Source organism: Coenobita brevimanus, chromosome 7, assembly GCF_032717465.1.
Source record: "Coenobita brevimanus isolate Jiangsu-jjx chromosome 7, ASM3271746v2, whole genome shotgun sequence".
NCBI lineage: Eukaryota > Metazoa > Arthropoda > Malacostraca > Decapoda > Coenobitidae > Coenobita > Coenobita brevimanus.
In genome coordinates, this window is record NC_136960.1 from 36,838,974 (window position 1) to 36,859,414 (window position 20,441).

Here is a 20,441-nt window from a genome sequence, read left to right on the forward strand (position 1 = left end):
GAATACTGTATAATTACCTGATCGCTGTGTGAATGAAGTGGAAAACTGTCACAGGACTGAAGGGATTCATATGTTATGAAAGTATTGGTGACACTGCCATTTACGAACTACACAAAAGGTTAAAACTATTCTAAGATTCCATTTAGAAAGGTGGCTTGTAAATCAAAAATTACCATGCTGAAAATCCCCAACAACTACCAGAAAATGGTGCCAAAATATTAAAAACTGCCACTCAACCCCGTGTATGAAGATGATGGGGAATAAGAGACTCAATAGGAATTAATGTAATGAGGTAGAGGGGGAGACCAAGGATAAGATGGAGGGATGGATTATAGATATATATGAGAGAGGGGGGTATGAGTTGGAGGGAGGGCAGGCAATGGCAGAGGACAAGGTAGCGTGGATGCAACTGCCTTGGCCACAAACTCCCAAATAACTTATATGAATACATAAAATCAAATACATCAAATGTTAGTCAATTAAACTCCTCTTTTTATGTGCTTTAAATATCACTGTAGTCACAAGAAAAATATTAATAACATATTTCCTCCCTACAGTGAGGAAAAGACGCTCCATTGTGATAAGTAAAAGAAATCACCAAAGTACGGTAGCATACCGTCTCATTTCTGTGACCGACCTTGTTCTTAGCTCAATCCATTGACGATAATGCTCTCATTATTTGAATGAAAAGAAAAACTTATATCTGTATATTACAGTATATATGAAACTAATATAAAGTAATGTGATTGCAAGATGTTAGTAGACCTCAAGTGAAGACCGTACGCAATGAGGCGTTCGTCCCATGACCGAGGGACCTTTAGAGTATTGTCTGTTACCTAGCTGGCAAGGAAACATTAGCATACCGTGTCATTTCTGGGACAAATATTTTTCTTAGCTCAAACACAAATTAATCACTCTGGCTCATACTCTTTCCTTACAATTTCAATATGTGAAAAATTTACATTCATATATGTATAAACAAAAGTAATACAAACCATCTGAATGCAAAATGTTGCTGCAGATGAATTTAAGATCTGCACCGACCTCACGCATCATGAATTAGGATTATTCGACACACGCAATATCAGCAGGCAGATTCATTTCCCCATGTTCCCAGTTTTGAAAGTTATACTTTTTTCATAAGTAACATTCGGTACATTCACTTCAGCATTTGCCAGACAAAGCAGTAATCTGTTTGAAAACTACACGATAAACATGCAGCGAGACTTGTAATATTATGTGGTGAATGCTATTGCACCACTTGTTGTTTTATGTACCGTACTTTAGTAAGTGTTCTGCAATATTTTTTTAGTAAATCATGTCTAGAAATGTTATAGTAATTAATGATTACATTACTGCAGAATTTATGTATCATTCATTAATAATTATCATGGATGCAATCCTAGAATGCATGAGACTGTGTGAGCCAGGAAGAGGTGACCGACTGCAACTGAGTTATCGGGTGTGCATTGGCAACTCGAGGGAGTTTGTAGCCAAGGGAATTTGTTTGTGGCCATCCCTTGTGGGATTAAGATGTTTGGTAATAGACTGACAGTATAAAGACACTGCATAACAATATATAGAAAGTACTGTACTGAACACTATAAATAAAACAGCACTTCCACTTCATATTTAGATGACTTTATGTCGTCAAAATTGTACAAATCAGATGCAGGGTAAATTCATCATTTTGGAGGCAGGTGCTCCGACATGCACACATTTCGGCACAACCTTACGAGAAAACTCCCTCTCCCCTGAAAACTACTATGAATTATTTGTTGCATATCCATGGAAACATAACATAATGACAGCTGATCATTTTGACACCAGGTTCAGTTCTGATTTTTTTTTCTTAAATACATCCAAATCTATGAATACTGGGACAGCTGCATTTAAAATGGTGAATTTACCCTACATACATTCAGTCTTTTTTTAAATGCACAATAATCTTTGGCAGCAGGATAAGTTACTACAGTACAACCTCCCAAATTCAAACATCCAATTTCCAAAAACCTCCACTTTGCAAAATATTTTAATGCATCAGGAGGGTGTTGATACTATCTGTCCTTACACAGACGTCGTATATTTGAAGACAAAGCTTATTTATGGACAAGTACAGTATAACACCAGATGATATGCAGTACTACTAACAACAAGCTACTGTCCTTCACTGCATTTACTGTTATCAGAGAAATTACCAATATGCCGGGAATCGAACCCGGGACTCTCAGGTGAGAGCCAGGCAGCATACCACTACACCACGACCAGGTAAAAGTTAACTCACGTTGTCACAATCTTGTAACCAACGTCCCTCCGCCCCCACTGTGGGCATGAAGAGGATGAGTTAACCCCCTGTGTAAAAAATACAGATTCTCTCTTCATGCATTTACTGTTCATGGTAATTTGCAATTTTCTACATGATTTCCTTTTAGTTATCATTATGATCCTACTTCCCCCCCCCCCAAAAAAAAAAAAAAAAAAAAAAATCCATGAAGCCTTTGGAACCAAAAATCCTGGATTTCAGAGTCTGTGCTGTACTATTACTTAATGTTTGCGAGACATCAAATTATACATTTGCAATGTGTTGTTATTCTTGCCTAGAGGATAGTAACTATAACTCCTTTTCTGTTACTGGTACTATTCATTTCTTAAACTGTAATCTCATGTAAGGTTTAAAAACAAATCAGTAATGTAGTGATGCTGCACACAATGTAAAAGAATGATGTTATCCCACCAACAAAACAATAACTATGTTGGCTACAAATACTCAGGCCAATAATAAAATGGTAACTTCTTGAGTGAGTGAGGTGAAGGTGGAGAGAGAGAAGATATTAAAATGATGCAGAATGGTGCATCAAAATGGTGGCAGCTGAAAGGAGGGCAACTTTATGACAATGCAGAGGATGATCTTTTTTTTTTTCCCACCCCCTCTGGAATTAAGGTGTCTACTGTAACTACAGACAAACAGGTAGACAGTTAGACATATACACAGATAGTTTTCTTTTTAAGCAAGCAAGAAGGAACCAAGGGCCAGAAGCCTGCAAGACTGTTCCCTTCAAGGAAAAAAACAAAAACATGTTAACAGAGAACCAAATTCAAGATCTGTTAGACAGACAGACAGACACATATCCAGAATGACAGATGGATGGATAAGCAGAAAGAGATGAATTGACAGAATTTCTTCAAAAAGAAAACAATAAATCATCCATACCTGCTTTTCAACGCTATTATCAGGAGGGTCAAACTTCTCCAGCTTGAAGTTACGATCAACAGCAATCTCGTGTGCCAATACCATGTTGCTGACTCCCTTCGCTGCCTTCATCACCTCCTCCAAAGACATAAATTTTGGAGGGGATGCAGCCACACCAGGAAAGATGAAGTTGTGGACAGGAGATGATCCACTCACTGTTCGCTGTCTGTAGGATGAGGAGAGTTAAAGACATATTATCAAAGCTGAGTGAACCAAAGTGCAGAACTGTTTTAATATGGAAATACAGTTCCAAATGGCAACAGTTGACTTGGACTGTATTTCTCTCCCAACTACATATAAAGATTGTTAATGCAAGTTCATAATGCTCCGTACTCTGAGGCCAGGCTACTGCCGTCCACACCCATTAAACTATACAGACCAGCCTACCCTATATTCCTGGCCATTTATATTGAAGACGCAATATACCATTAGCCTATGAGTGATGACAGATACAACTACTACCTGTACTGATATTACAATTATCGCTCTTGGGCTGGAAACTCAGTCACAAATACAGCCAACATTCAAGCTGAAAATCTAACACTATTATGGTCTTGTTACACAATGCTAATGCCTTCTCCAACAACTTCCAGTACAGTAATTATTATTGGCTAAAGAATGGTGCCTGGCTCAGCTTCCACCCCACAGATAATCAACACTTTTCCAGGTTCAGTCAACATGGGGAGGCACAGTGCTGTTTTAAATGATGACATGAAAGTACAGTAATTCCAAACATGCCTAATGCCTGAAGGAAGACAAGGTTGGATGTATGCAATGATTTCAGTAAAACCAAATACAGTATAATACAATTCCCTCAGTGACAATACAACACTATAGTACAGTAGAATCTAGTGTAAAATAAACAAGACTACTTAGCATCTTTATGTTACAAATTATCATAATATGTCCAAGTTGAGCCTCTTCATCACATCATTCTCCATGTTTACTCCCAATATGAAGAAAGGAAAAGGGAGCACATGAGAGCTGTGTGCAGGCAAGGACTAGTGAAGGTCAGTTAACAGTCAGTGGTTGGCCTTGGCAGAGGACAGGATGCCTGGTAACAAACTAATTAGACCACCACCACCATCACCACCATTTCAACAGCTAAAGGACCTGCATTTTAGAGGCACAGGAGACTTCATTGTGCCTTTTCCTTTGCAATTTTGCAAATTCATTTTAACATTCTCTTGTACATTAAGTTATTTATGCAGTTGGAAACTTCATAATATCTATTCCTTCATAAGTCTGCATATCGTACCTTAAGATTCTCTTCCATGTTATTTATATCATTTTAACATCAACACAATCTGCATCTGAAACAACTGAGGTGTAATGAGCAGAATACAGTAATTTGCAAAGGAAAGGTATTATTAAATCCCAAAAGCTATTCAGAACAGACCCTTTATCACCATCATCATCCGAACCTCCTTTCCCATCCTAGGGCAGGGTGAGGAGTAGCAACATCCAGAGAGCCAAAGTTTGCCCAATTCAATGGGCCATGCTTCCATTCACTCATCATTCAAGCCCTTGAAATCCTGGCTCTATCAGATAGGTCACAAAAATTTTCACCATGTTCTGTACCTTCACACATACCCATCTGACAAGAGCCAATCTGAACTGTCAAGTTAAAAAGGGGTGCTGAATCCCTGATCATGCACTTCTCCTCACAACATCATCCAGCCAGCTCTATCTCCTGTCAGTCACCTAGCCTCACCAACTTCCATACCTCTCTTCCTCACACACTCATCCACCATATCCCTCCACCTTCTTCTTGGTCTACCTCGCCTCCTCTCTCCTTCAAATGAGTTCAGATATACCTTTTTCACCACTCAATTGTCATCCACTATCTCCACATGACCATAAGAACTCAGTAAACTCTTTTCGATTCTGGTGTCCACAGACTTCCTCACTCCGCATCTTTCACGAATCATATTATTCCATATCCCATCTTCTCTCTGTACTCCACATACATTTCTAAGCAGTCCCATCTCCACTGCTCTTACTCCTGACTTTTCATTTTCATGCCACACCATAGTCTCACATCCATATGTTAAAGTTGGCACTAACACTCTTTCATGTACACCTCATGCAGCTGCAACACTCAAGCCTCTGTTTCTTATCAAGGCCTGCATAGCACCAGCTACTTTCCTATCTTGTGCCACTCTACTTTCCACTTCTTTTGCACATTTTCCTCTCTTTTCTATCCTGTACCCAGGTATCCGAACTCTCACCAGTTCCAGTCTCTCTCCATTCACTGTAACATCACACTGGGTGTCACCTTCTCTTTCAATAACCATCACTTTACTCTTTTCTACATTTACTCTCAAGACACGACGCTCATAGACATCTACCAAACTCTGCACTAGTCTACCAAGCTCTTGTACAGTATTTGCAAGTAGCACTGCATCATCAGCATCCAGTAAACTTGAGATATTCCATCCATTACCGTAATTTCTGAATGTAAAAAGTCAATATCATACACTAAAGAACACAATACAACACCCTAATAACCCTTCAAGACAAAACATAACTGCCAAATAACTTTTCATCATCATGATGGAAAGGTATGAAAGTGGGAAAACTATTAACAGCAGACTGTGAAATGGATCACACAGAAATTCACAAATCACTCAAACCCATTGGATCCTGGTTCCATCTCACATGCCTATCCATTTGCACTTATTTTCAGGTATTTTTCTTTATGGATTAGTTTCACATACACCTAAACTGTGCAAAATTTTCTCAACCATGAAAATGTAGATACCACGTTGAGTACACCGCTTCCTGTCCGATCAGCGAAGTTAAGCAACGTTGGGTCTGGTTAGTACTTGGATGGGTGACCGCCTGGGAACACCAGATGCTGTTGGCATCCCTACGTGTCAAGTGGGGTTGGTGGAGGATTAGTGCCCCTCCCTGTAAAACAATTAACTCTAAGCCCTTGGCCACCCCGTTTGGGATACATGGCGTCTGGCAATGAATGAATGAAAATGTAGATGTTTATGCCTACGAGACAGTCATGATTCCGAGCACTTGACAGTGAGTGAATGAGTGTGTTGCCCATTCAACTGGAGAGACTCAGTTTCTTTTTTTCTGAACACTATCTCATCCTATCCGAGGGTGGGAGAAGAAGTATGGATAAGATGATGATGACTGAATGCTACAGTAAACCCTTCTGCATACACAACTCACCTCTTAATAGGCTCAGAGCTGGGGCTCTTGCCACTCTCTGATGAACTCTCACTGTCCACCCGACTCCTGGCTCCCTGCACGTCTATACCAACTTTACTAGTCTCTTCTCTGGACTTATCAGCTGAATTTGCCTCACTTTCACTGTCAACGTCACTTCCACTGGCTTTACCGTCTGTTTCTGGCAAGGGTTTGAGGTCATCATCTATCCCATGTTCTAAAGGATCTGGACTGGTGGATTCGGATCCATTCTTGGAGTCAGACTTGGAATCCGATTCCTCAGAGTCAAACTCCAGCTTTTTCTTGACAGAGCGAAGCTTTGTGATTTCTTCTGTGCTCCCCATGCTGAGTGTGTCAGGTACTCTACAACCTGGGAAAGATAATACACATTTGGTTAATAACACTGTAGAGTACTACACTAGCTAAACAGATGCAAAATCCAATACACACAGCACTACACCTTCCTCATCCCATTAGGAGTGTAGGGGTTCAGGGCTTGGCAACAGTACTTTCACCAAACACATGGCGAACGTTCAGTCATATCAGCCAGAGTGCTTTAACCCACAAGTTTACCAGCCATCCAAGATTACAACATGCAATACAGTTCTGGTATTAATGTGCTAAAATAACAATTAAAACTGCCAGGACTAAGACACTGAACCAACAGAATAGGTGCTCTAATTAAGAACCTGGGTAATAATTCTGTCTTTCAAATATTTTGGGGTGGAATTCTCAAATATATTAATGATGGATTCCCTGTCATAACCTACGGTAAATATTTTTTTTAACCACATAGACAAGGGAAGATTTTTCACTCCTTTAACTGATCATCCTGCAGAAAACAGTTACGGTACAGTCTGCAAGTTTTTGTCTTGTAACTAATATTTATGAAATTAAAACAAGAGACAGAGGAGGACTCAAGAGCCTCTTAGTCCTTCCTGCAAATTAGAACCTGAGTTATTACAGGGAACTGATCATATTGTGTGTTTGAGTATACTGGTCCTGGAATCATCATTCTGCTTTATTTTCCTCTCTACTCAGTTCCATTGAACACTTCCTTAAAATATGAACAATCTAGTGTTCTACAAACCACAATACTTATATATGGCACAATTTATTAGTAAATATATTTAATCAATTCAATTAAAAGATGTATTTTATATTCTATTCTTGCTACCTACATACTGGAGGAATTAAACAAGCATCCACTCACTCCTCCACTACTAGAGGTCCTTAACTTTGGCAAACTCATCTAGTATGCCTGATGATGATAATAATAATAATAATAATGTACATAATGAGGCATGGCTAAAAATTCAATTCACAGTAACTATGTGCTCTTATTTAAGAATTACAGATGAAATTGTGAAACTCTAAATAAAACTGAGATAACACTTGGCCTGTAGAAAAAAAAAAAAAAAAAAAAAAAAAAAAAAAAAAAAGAGCCAGATATATACGGCATGTGTTCTCAGAAAATCTACATCATTGCAAGTGCAAAAGAACTACCACAATAACCTTTTGTCCCATTATTAACTTTCCAAAATAAAATCTTTCTGAAATGGTGCCTAGACTTTGTAATGTGCTCCTTTTTCTTCAACACATGCTCTGAACAGGATCTTAAAAATTATATATCAGCTGCCAAACATTATGAACAGACACATGATTAGAAAACTTACCAATATCTAATGTCTCTTTACATCAAAATGCTGACGTCCTTAACTAGTTGTCTTTGTGGCATATTAGCCCAATCCACTTCTATTGGGAATTCAAAGTAATACAAAATTTCTAGTTCTAAAGAAAACTGCCAAGTCACCACTTCTTCTAACAGTTTGGTGTATGTGGCAAAAATCAACGTTAATAAGGCCAACTTTTTGTCTTTTTTATACCTTGTCATGGTTCTGAGGGAAGCAACAAACCGTAAAGTTTATACTCCCGGACACAATGAAAAGAATGACGCAATACAATGCAAGACCCAGCATTTGGATATTACGACCCTCGATTTATGTGTAAGTTCCAATACAGTACCCATTAATAGGACCAGTGATTTCAGAAAACCGAGAGACACCCAACTGGCTCATGCTTGAAGAAAATTCACTTGCTACGCAGGTTAGCGAGGGTCCGCGAACCTTGATCCACTCTTGCCTCGGGCGATCGATATATGTATTTTCTACGAAATCCTGAGATATTCCATTAAGTATCCCTCCTTCACGAACACACAACAGCCACTGCAGATCATCTTACCTTTAAATAAGAGTAAAGTTGCAGCTCCGGGTATAAAATATAAAGGGAAAACGGGAAATAAGTGTGAGTAGAGCCGCAGACGTCCTACCTCGCCTTGGCTTAGCGTCGCTTTGTTTACCCGAGTCAGCGTGGACCCATCAGCTGTTCCGTGTTTACAGGTATGACGTCACGGTCTTAACCCTCCCCCATTGGCCACTCACAGGCACATGCGTCCTCCCATTGGTGGTCTGTCAGCTGGAAGCCACTCTGCCGATGTGCCATTCACTCCCAGGCTTGGGCTTTAAAGCGGCGTTGCCACACCATCAACATCACAGCCCAAGCGAAGTAACATTGTGCTCTTCCGAAAGGAAGTTCAGTATTCACCTTCACGATAACGTGGAAAGCTATCAGACAAGCGAATTTAAGAAGATAATCTGGGCAGCACCCTGACAAACTGAAGGCTGTCTGTCTCTCACATTATTGATACAAAATATTCAATATTGCATGCAAGGTTGGTTGCACAAAGTACAACGACGTTTTGCTTCGTCACCATGGCATCCATAAAGAAGCATGAGGTAGAGGATAAAATTTCGTCTAATATTTCACTTTTTTCACTTTCCTCTGCTGGGTACTATTCCTAGGCTTGGTGTATTACCATTCCATTAATGATGATGCTCTAGTATAAATGCATTGGGGAAGAAAGTGGCGGCCATATTGAAAGTGTGAAGCAGGCGCAGTGATATAATAAGCGAACTTCCATCTCACCTGCATAATTATTACCAAACAGAAAGGAAATTCATCCGCTATGGAGTGGCAATGAGCCCGTCAACATTCTCGTAAGTTCTAGAAGTCTCTCAACCTTGACGCTCGCTGCGGAATGGCTTGATGTGTTGTAACCTGCGCTCACTTTCCCCCCTTAAGTCCTATTCTTAAATCATCCTTAAGTCTTATTCTCAAATCACACTGGTAGACCATATATAATCCGCAATAGTATTTTCAAGAGCTCAAGTCAGTAATTTTAAGTGAACCAGCTACGTAACCCACTTCTGTTATCTCTCTCTCTCTCTCTCTCTCTCTCTCTGTGGAACAAGCCTTAGTAGAATAATCAGCCTAACATCCTTTAATATTAATAAATGGTTCCATTATTTTTTTTTTTAACCTACATAAAAAAAAAACACCAAACGACTGTTGTGCATTTACTTTCCTATTTAGCTTCGTTGTATGGCCAAGCGTGGTCAGATTCGAGGGTAAATTTGGCTAGTAACCAAGGAGACCCACCCCTACCTCACAGCCAAGGCTACTTGAATTCCATGCTTTGTAGGAGTAGCCGAGTTACGTCATTACACTTTCGTCCCTTTTCACATCACGCAGGTATGATTCAAATATACGAGTGTCTAACTTATAATAAAATAATAATAATAATAATAATAAACTATAAGGTAATAATCAATAATAATGATAATCATCATCATTTGTTATATTTTCGCGCTACCTTACCCCAAATTTTCGTCAATTTGCATTTTACTTCACTAAACTCAGCCCCAGAAGACTACTGTGGCTCTACTGTACATCCTTCCCATAACACTTCTTCATGACTAGGACCACATTCTAGCATTTTTCTCCTGTTACATCTCAGTATTCAAGATGGATAGATCACAATTTTAGGCCAAGTTAGAGTCAAAGGGGTATATCACTTCCCCTAGGTCAAGAGAGGTGGATGCGAGAAAATGCAGCAAGATGGGGTGACAGAAAAGTTGTACTATACTCATTTCACCTTAACCTGGCATAGATTTTTCTTATGTGGCTTATTTAATTGCTCAGGGGTAGAAAAAGATTACAAAGACTAGGGTTGTACATCGTTCCAAAGCACATGATAATATTACACGTGCATCCTTGCCACACCACGTCTATTTCCTTATGGTGTTTTCTGTTATAACTCAATACTATAAATGGGGAGATGGTAATTTTAGGCCAGGTTAAGGTAAATGGTGTACAGTAGTGACAGTGGTGTAGCTAAATGGTGTACAGTAGTGACAGTGGCGTAGCTACATGGTGTACAGTAGTGACAGTGGTGTAGCTAAATGGTGTACAGTAGTGACAGAGGTATAGGTAAACGGTGTACAGTAGTGACAGTGGTATAAGTAAATGGTGTACAGTAGTGAGTGGTAGAGCTAAACGGTGTACAGTAGTGAGTGGTAGCGCTAAATGGTGTACAGCAGTGACCAGTGGTAGAGCTAAATGGTGTACAGTAGTGAGTGGTAAAGTTAAACAGGGTCAAGATCACCACTGCCCCACCACACCACCACATACAACGTACCACCAGCACAGCACATCACCGGGGCATGTCTCCCCCACGTCACCACCACCGCCGCCACCCCACGCCACACGTACAATCACCCCTTCACAGCGTGGCTTGGCTGGTGCAGCGTGGGTGGGGGGTGGGGGGGTACGCCATGTCTAGTGTTAATATCAGACACACACACACACACACCATTCTGTATCTACTTACCTATTCTGTATCTACTTACCTATTTATATAAAGAACACTTTAAACCAATAATACGATAAGTAACCTTGTGCACTATCAATTTATTATCACACACACACACCATTCTGTATCTACTTACCGGTACCTACTTCTAGGTAACCTTGTGCACTGTCAATGTATTATCTCTCTCTCTCTCTCTCTCTCTCTCTCTCTCTCTCTCTCACACACACACACACACACACACACACACACACACACACACACACACCTATAATGCGGTTGTTCTCCATTTATTAAACCAATCTTTAATTCTTCACCTCGCAACTCTTTACATACCAACCAAGCCCCCGCCATGAACACAGAGATACTGAAGCGGACGTGTGTGTACAAATGAGATAACCCACCTTACATAACATTTCGTCGGCTTCTACACTCCTGTTAGTGAATTATTTGCTCTGCGTGGATGGATAGGGTGTTCAATCTGACAACGGAGCCTTACTTATGAGGCAGGATTTGAGTCTCCTTGGTTACTAATCTATAGCCAGATGCCTTAATCCCGTAAGGGGTGGCCACAAACAAATCGCCTCCATGTCGTCCTGTCCCCTGCCATTTCGTTGCCCTCTCCCCAACTTTACTATAGTTCTATAAACCCTCCCTGTACCCTGCCATTTCGCTGTCCTCCCCCTAACTTACACTACTGTAGTCCTATAAACCCTCCAATCTGACTACTTCTGGCCATCGACTTAGCTGCAAGGTATGTCTGGCCGGTTAGAGCAAGGAGTAAAGGTTCTGTATATGCGACGCGTGTGAAGCAGACCTTTCCTGCCATCTAACGGTACAACACGAGCTTAATTAATCCATCCTCGCATTCACTCCCTTGCCACGCCAACTTTTCTTCTTCATCTTTTTCCCTTCCTTCTCCTCCTCCTTCTTCTTCTCCTGTACGATCTTCTTCCTATTTTTTTTTTTTCTATGGTTGTGTTGAAAGGGTGTGTTGTGGTGTGGAAGGTGGGTGGGGTGGAGTAAAGGTTTGTACGTTTATAAGGCTCTAACATGCTTGCGGACGTCTGCCTTGGTCACCTAATGACGGCTCTCCATGTTGCTCGATCCCTAGCAGCCTCTCTTTTTAGTGCTTCATCATCGAGGTCACACTGTATGACCCTGGCCCCCTTCCTCCCTTTTTCTTCTTTTTCGGTCTGCCTTGGTCACTGTATGGCTGTTGTTCACCCTGCTCGATCTCTAGCAGCCTCCGTATTCTGTCCCTTAACACTGAGGTCACACTGTATTTTTTTTTTTTTTTTTTTGCCGTGTTTACTTAATGGCGGTCTTCCAGGCTGCTCGATCCCTAGCAGCCTCCCTATCGTCCCTGATCCGTACGACCTCGTCCTAGGTGTTTTTCGGTCTTCTCATTTAACTCTACCCTCAACGCCTCTACCTTTTATCTACCCGACTGTGACAAAAAGGAAAGAAAAAGAAAGAAAAGAACAGTAAAGGTGGTAAAGATAAGACGGACGCCACCTTGCAAACCAGCCAGTCATTCCATCTGCGCATCTTCGTCATCATCATCCGTCTGAGAGAGTCCACTGCACGACACAGGCATATAATAGTAGTAATAATAATAATAATAATAATAATAATAACTATAATAAAAATATTATAACAATGATAAAAATAAATAATAATAATAATAATATTTCTAGATTGCCACTCACTCTTTTGGTTCACATGTATTCTATTTTTACATAAGACAAAATATACTGTAAATACGTTAATTCCTCCTTTTTAACTGATGATGATGATGATGATGATGATGGTGGTGGAGGTGGTGGTGGTGGTGCAGAGAGAGAGAGAGAGAGAGAGAGAGAGATGGGAAGTAGGGTGTGTGGGCGGGGGTTGAGGGTCTGTATTTAGCAACCCCCTTCACGCTGGCAGAGTGATACCAGCGCTAGGGTGAAGTGGGCGGGCTGGGCGACAGGGGCGTGTGGGTGAGTTGCTAGGGTGAAGGAGTTGGTTGTGGGTGGATAGGGTGCATGAGGAGGGATGGTTGGATGACAGGGATGAGCCATGGTGAGAAGGGTGAGTTGGGTGGTTGGAGGGTGAGATGCTAGGGTGACAGGTTGATTAATTGAACGAGTGGATGGAAAGTAAGAGTGACTAGGATGAGATGGGTGGGTTGGTTGCTAGGGTGAGGTGCCAGAGTGAAAGAGGGTTGCCTGGTTTGGTTGCCGGGTGAGGCGTTAGGGTGAAGCAGATGAGGAAAAGGGTGAAATGGATGAGTCGGTGAGTTATTACGATGAGAGAAGTGGAGGGATGAATTGATGGATGGATGGATGGATGGATGAAAGGAAGGAAAGCAGCAAGAATGGATGGATGGATGGATGAAAGGAAGGAAAGCAGCAAGAATGGATGGATGGATGAAGGGATGGATGGATGGATGAAAGGAAGGAAAGTAGCAAGAATGGATGGATGGACAGATGAATGGAGAATGGATGGATGGAAGGAACGGAATGGGAAGGGATGAAGGGTAGATGGAAGGAAGAAAACAGGGAATGAAAGAACACGATGGTAGGAAGGAAGGACGGAAGGAAGGAAATGTGGACGGAAGATAGTAAAGCAGAATGAAAAGGAAGGAAGGAAGGAAGGAAGAGGCTGGAATGGTAGGAAGTGTGTAAGGGATGAGCTTTGGGTGAGCAAATGGATATATGGAGCAGGGGGGGGGGTAAATAAATGGCAGGGGGGTGAAGATATATGGGAGTATAGAAAGCGAGGTAGTGGCGAGGGAGTGGTGCAGGCTAAGTTAGATGGATAGCTGGGTGGAGCTTTGTTAGAAATGTTAGGTGGATTAGCAAGTGGAGCGAAGATGAGTTAGAAGTGTAGAGTGAAGGTTAATTTAGAAAGCGAAGAGTTAGTTATTTTAGACGGTATAGAAGACAAGTTAGAGTTAAGTTAGGTGAGTCAGGAGAGAAGTTAGATGGATTATAGAGTGAAGATCTGACGGATAAGGAAGTGTGAATGTATATACTCTTTTCACCTTAACTTGGCCTAGATTTTCGTCCTTTTGCAGCTTATTCCACGTAGCCCAGTGGAAGAAAAAGACAATAGCATCCTCCCCATAGCACTTCTTCGTGACTAGCATCATATTCTACCGCTTATCTCTAGCCACAACGCAGTATTCAAGACGGAGACTGCGATTTTAGGCCAAGTTAGGGTAAAACGGGGACACACACACACACACAAACTTTATTTTCTGTTTTGACTTTCCATATGCATCATTGTCTTATTATCAGAATCTGACCTACAATTCCCGCCAATAGTAAGGCGACCAATCAGTGCTCAAAATGCTGATGACGTCAAACTCGAAACAACCAATCACAGCGCGTTTTGCCAGTGACGTCATTCAAAACAGCCAATCACAGCGCTTTTTGCCAGTGACGTCATGAAGTTTGAGGAGCTAAATTTGTTTGTGTTCCGGTGGGTCAATAAACAGAACTTGCTGTGCTTGACCGAAAAACGAAGATATTTCTCTTGGTGTCTACTTTTCTTGTCAGTCGTTACGTTATCGCCATTATCACTGACGTCATCGATAATGCATATATCATTCATCACTACCACCACCGTCAGCATCATTGTTATATTTTATCCACCATCATCACCACCACCACCACTACTACCACCACCACCACTACTACTACTACTACTACTACTGCCTCTACTACCTCCAGTTTAAAGTTTCTACTGAGCAGCAAAAAATAAGGAAAAATGCGTCCTCGGTATGAAGCTCTTGTCATTTCTCCTTAACCAGTAATCCATCTGGTGTGTGTGTGTGTGTGTGTGTGTGTGTGTGTGTGTGTGTGTGTGTGTGTGTGTGTGTGTGTGTGTGTGTGTGTGTGTGTGTGTGTACAACCTTGGAAGTCGATAAAGCCAGTATGTCAAAACACCTCGGGAGAAAAAATAATCGTGACTAATATTGAACAAGGCTAATATTATCGTCAGTTATGGAAGCTCCCAAACACCTCTTCTTTACCGATTTATCTTTGGATACGGCTGGCTAAAATCGTCTTGTAATTTGTTCATGCATTGTACGGCGATATCTGAATGACGTAACTGATACAGAAGAGGACGGGATGGTGTAATAAACAAAATAAATCGCTCAGGAAGAGGTGTTAGGGGGCTTCCTTAACCGACGAGATGCGAGCCTAAGTTTGAATTTCGTACTGACATTCGGGAACAGTGAAAAATATTGTCTTTAATTTTAACGTCGCGAAAATCAGCCTGTGTTAATATTTTGTGCAATGAAGACAGCTGGAGTGAAGAAATGAGGAAGAGAAGGAAGGACAAATGTGGACGGGAGAAAATAGAAAAGATGAAGAAACAGGAAGAGAAAAATGAAAGAGGGGTTAACGGAAAAAGTTTAAAAAGAAAGTGGAATGGAAGGGATGAAAATGATGGAATTGGTTGAGGATAAAGAAGTGAGAGGGAGAGAGAGAGAGAGAGAGAGAGAGAGAGGATAATGAAGAGCAAGATGCAAGAAGTAAAGGAAATGGAAAAAAGTAAGAAGAGTAAGACAGAAGGAAGGAAAGAAAGAAAGAAAGAAAGAAAGACAGACAGACAGAGGAAAGTCGTTGGTGTGAGTGGGCCGTGATGAGAGAATATTCTAGAAGGATTTGGATCTTCAGTGCTCACTTGACTATTTTGGGAGAAACAATGATGACAGAGATAATCTGATGATGATGATGTTGATGATGATGGTACCGAGAATGTTGTTGTTGTTGTTGTTGCTGGTGGTGATGGTGGTGGTGTTAAAGGTGGTGGTGATGGTGGTGGTGATGTTGATGGTTGTGGTGTTGATGGTGGCGGTGGTGGTGGTAGTGGTGGTGGTGACGGTGGTGGTGGTTGTGGTGGTGATGGTGGTGGTGGCGGTGGTGGTGATGGTGATGGTGGTGGTGGTATTGATGGTGGTGGTGGTAGTGGTAGTTGTGACGGTGGTGGTGGTTGTGGTCGTGATGGTGGCGGTGGTGGTGATGGTGTTGGTGGTGGTTCGTTCGTTTGAGTATTTCCTCCACCTATAGTGCAGGCCGGGCCATACATTAGCCCGGTTGGTGGTGGTGATGCCTCCTTCCTAATTTACCTCCCTCTCTCCCCTCTTCTCGTATCACCTTCCTCCCCTCACCCTTCTTCTCTACCTCTCCCCGTCCCTCCGCACCTCTCTCCATCCCACCCTCCCCTTCTCCATCTCTCTACCACCCCTCCCTTTCCTCCTCTCCTCCTCCTCCTCCACCCTACGCTGGCTAGTCAAGGTTACCGACCCCAACACAACATACACAGGGAGGGAGGAAGAAATGGAAGGAGGAAGGGAGAGGAGGGAGGGAGGAAGGGACAGGAGGGAGGAGGAGGGAGGGAGGGAGAGAGTGAGCAGAAGAGAAGGAAAGTAGGAAAGGACGAAGTCAAGAAAGGAGGGACGGAGGAAGGGAGAGACTGTGAGCAGAAGGGAGAGGGAAGGAAGAAGGAAAGTAGGAAAGGACGAAATGAAGAAAGGAGGGAGGGAGGGAGAAGAGGTGTAGAGAGAGAAGGACTGAGATGGAGGAGGAGGGAGGAAAAGTTGGAGAGCGGGAGGGGAGAAGGGAAAGAGGAAGGAAGGAATGGAGAACAGGAGGGAGGAGGGAGGAAAAAAGGAAAGGGCGGAGTGAAGGGAGGAGGAAGGAGAAATATAGAGAGAGGAGGACTGAGATGGAGAAGGGAGGGGTAGGGAAGAAGGGAGGTGGGAAAGGAGAGAGAGAGAGAGAGAGAGAGAGAGAGAGAGAGAGAGAGAGAGAGAGAGAGAGAGAGAGAAGCAATGGGAGGGGGGGGTGAAATTAAAGAGCTAGAAGGAAAAGAAAGAGAGCTAGAGAGAATGGAAAGAGAGAAGTGGAAAAGAGGGGAGGGAGAACTGGGGAAGAGAGATGGAGATCAAAGTAATACAAAGAGTACAAAGGAGAGAGAGAGAGAGAGAGAGAGAGAGAGAGAGAGAGAGAGAGAGAGAGAAACGATTATGGAAGGTGAGGCAAGGGTAGGATGGGCTCGAGGGAAGGAACACAAAGGAGAGAGTTACGTAGACCACTCAGACCCTGCCCCTCTGTATAAAGAATTGAGAGAGAGAGAGAGAGAGAGAGAGAGAGAGAGTTACACACCTTACCAGCCTGTATGGAATGACTGGAATGACTAATAGTGTGTGTGTGTGTGTGTGTGTGTGTGTGTGTGTGTGTGTGTGAGAGAGAGAGAGAGAGAGAGGCCGGATGGGAAGGTCTCGCTCTACTTTAAGTAATAAAACAAAATAGTCGGAAGTGAAGGAATCCAAGGCCTACACCCACACAATTATATATATATATATATATATATATATATATATATATACTGTATATATGAGAGAGAGAGAGAGAGAGAGAGAGAGAGAGAGAGAGAGAGAGAGAGAGAGAGAAATACACACCCAAACATGCATACAAAAAAAAGAAAAACACCACGCATACACAGCAACACATACACACGTACACATAACATACAGACACTAAAATAAACACGCACTCACACACACACGAATTTCCTTAAGCAGACCTTACTGATCCACCAGAAGGTCCGTCGACATGTAAAACTACCCCCGCTAATACCAATACACCAGTCCCGTATGCAGACAGGCCTGGCATGTATTCAGTATGGATGGTGGGTGTTGGCGCCGAAGTGGTGACATGTGGTGTGTAGTATGTAGGACTACTGGGCCTTAGAACGCGCCGTGAAGCTTATCCCCACAGCCGGACATTAAAACACACACACACACACACTCACATACACAGCAACACGTTTCACTCATGCTCAGCCACCGTGTAGTAGCAGATCCACCCCAGCCAGCCCTGCGCCACGATGGGAGTACCCTAATGACGTCACAGTCCCGTTATGGCGTCACCTTCACCGTCACATGTTGCTGCTCACGTCACCTTGCCTACTTCCCTGTGCCTTTACCTCGCTGACTAAGACCCTCACACGCCGTCACTGCCTTCCTTATTCTTTAGTTACTTTATATCGTATATTTCCTCAGGCTACGAAAAGAGACACCCGATATGACCGTGGGGCTTCACTGCCTGGATATACACAAATTAATGTCTTTCAGCTCCCTCCCTATCTCCTCAAAAGGCGGATGGTGGTCTGCAGAGAATTCCGGTCTGCACTCCACCACGATGACAGATGAGACTAGGGATGCAGCTACTACCCATTTGTAACCCTCCCGTAAAAAAAAAGAAGACCCAAATAAGTATATGTATGTATGTACGTATATATATATTCATTATTGGAGTTTTTATTCAATTCCCCCACGAAGCTGACTGCAGCTTCTGAAAGGCCGCTAGACTGATCCTACACTGCTGCTGGGAGGGCCTGAAGGACTGAATTTCATAACAATAGCCTTAACTGGTCTTGTCCGAACCAGCACGTCATACAACCAGCGCCGTTAACACAGACGGTTAAATTGCCTTCATGTACGTGATTAGAAAATAGTGTCCCGATTTCAAACTAGGAAACGGAAACCAAAATTTCTCGTTTCCTCTTTCCTTATATTCGAGATTGATAATTAGACAGACAGATATGAATAAAAGTGTTTGGGAGAGTCCTATATCGTGCAGCGGAATGATGCAGGCTGATGATGCTGATAATACTGATCGTCAACATGAAAAATAACAGAACAGGTGAAGCAGGTGTACAGGTGGATGTTCTGCTGCGGGAAAAACAAATACTGAAGAGATGATTCGGGCATACGATGAGAAAGGAGTGTTCTTATGTGTGAGATGGCTGGAGGAGGGAAAAAATGCCATGAACTGTGTGTGTGTGTGTGTGTGTGTGTGTGTGTGTGTGTGTGTTTTAGTGTATCTGTGTGTGTGTGTTTTAGTGTGTGTGTGTGTGTGTGTGTGTGTGTGTGTGTGTGTGTTCTAGAAAGCGGCTTCATTACTCTACAGGGACATTTTATGCTTGGAGAACCTTTTGTCGAGGACACACACACACACACACACACACACACACACACACACACACACAGATAAACGTCAGCGAATTATTTTATTTCACATACTTGCGCTTTGAATCCTATTTTAATAGGTATGGGAAATTCCATAACACCCCTTCCTTAGCGATTTATTTTGGCCATTATACCTCAATATCCACTTCCATTTCAATGATGCAAACTACGTCGATAATAAAGCGATATTAAAAAAACGTATAAGATAATGGTGTGGGAGAGTCAGGATTCCAGGAGCTTACTGGGTGAGGGAATGAGAGTGTGGCCCATTTACTCTGATAGACTTGCTAGTTACCTTTCCATCTTAGTTTTTCCCTGCCATCTGGACCCCACCTACCTACCTACGTCTATCTATCCATTTATTTATCTATCCAACCGTCCATCTATCGTTTTATCTACTTATCTATGCATTTATCTATCTATCCGAGTGAGGTGTAGGTATATGTGATACAAGCTCAATCTATTAGTGCCGTGAAGTGTTCTATTTATCTATCTATCTATCTGAGTGGGGCTTAATCTGTTGTATCTCATAGTAAACATAATTTCAGTATGTAGGTGAAGGTGACTGAGGTGGAGAGGGAGACTGAGGATGATATGGAGGGATGGGGTGGTGTTGTTTGGAGAAAGGGCAGCCAAATAGCAAAGGACAGAGTGACATGGATGCGATTTGTTGGTGGCCACCCTGTTTTGGGATTTAGGCGCCTGGAGAGAAACACAGACAGACAGATTGACAGATAATACGCATACGGACCAAGTGCAAAACCCCATCCAACCCCACCAAAATATACACAACCTCTCCGCCCTCCTCTTGCTCTTGCTCTACACTCTTTCAGTATTCAACGTTCGGTGTCAAAATCTTTCGGTATTGTTAAGTCATCGCACTAGGTTCACGTTCGTGCTGGGTAGGCGGGTCATAAGCCTCTGAGTCTGTGCTAATTTTGTCCCTTACCCACCTATACGCTACTTTAAGGTGCTGGAGAGGGACGCCTTCACGTGGTGGCACCGATATGGGTGGACAGTGGGGCTGCAAGGTTACATAAGCGTCCCTCTCCTCCCTAACCCCTGAATGAAGGATGACAACAAAAGTAGGAAAACTTCAACCCGCAGGTTTACTTTCAAATGAGCATGGGGTTACAGTCACTACTACCGCAACTTTACTTTACGATACCAAACATTGAACTCCGAATAACAATACAAACTAAAAATCATTCACTTCTCATATCGTACGGGTTTCACTTTCGTACTCCTGTGTTATTTCGGTC

General features: G+C 42.3%; 1 protein-coding gene and 1 pseudogene across 1 annotated transcript in view; one reads left to right on the plus strand and one right to left on the minus strand.

Annotated features, from left to right (window-relative positions):
* The window catches only part of LOC145404544 (T-complex protein 11-like protein 1), a 33,657-nt gene extending 24,918 nt beyond the window's left edge, over positions 1-8,739 (minus strand). Inside the window, exons 1-3 of the mRNA XM_080276080.1 lie at positions 8,678-8,739; positions 6,440-6,806; positions 3,212-3,416 (exon numbers count right to left, since the gene is read on the minus strand). Of these exons, the coding sequence (XP_080132206.1) occupies positions 3,212-3,416; positions 6,440-6,780 (546 nt within the window). The 5' untranslated portion in view covers positions 6,781-6,806; positions 8,678-8,739. The remainder of the gene's footprint in view (positions 1-3,211; positions 3,417-6,439; positions 6,807-8,677) is intronic.
* On the plus strand, positions 6,001-6,119 carry LOC145405481 (5S ribosomal RNA; annotated as a pseudogene).
* Positions 8,740-20,441: the final 11,702 nt, after the last annotated feature.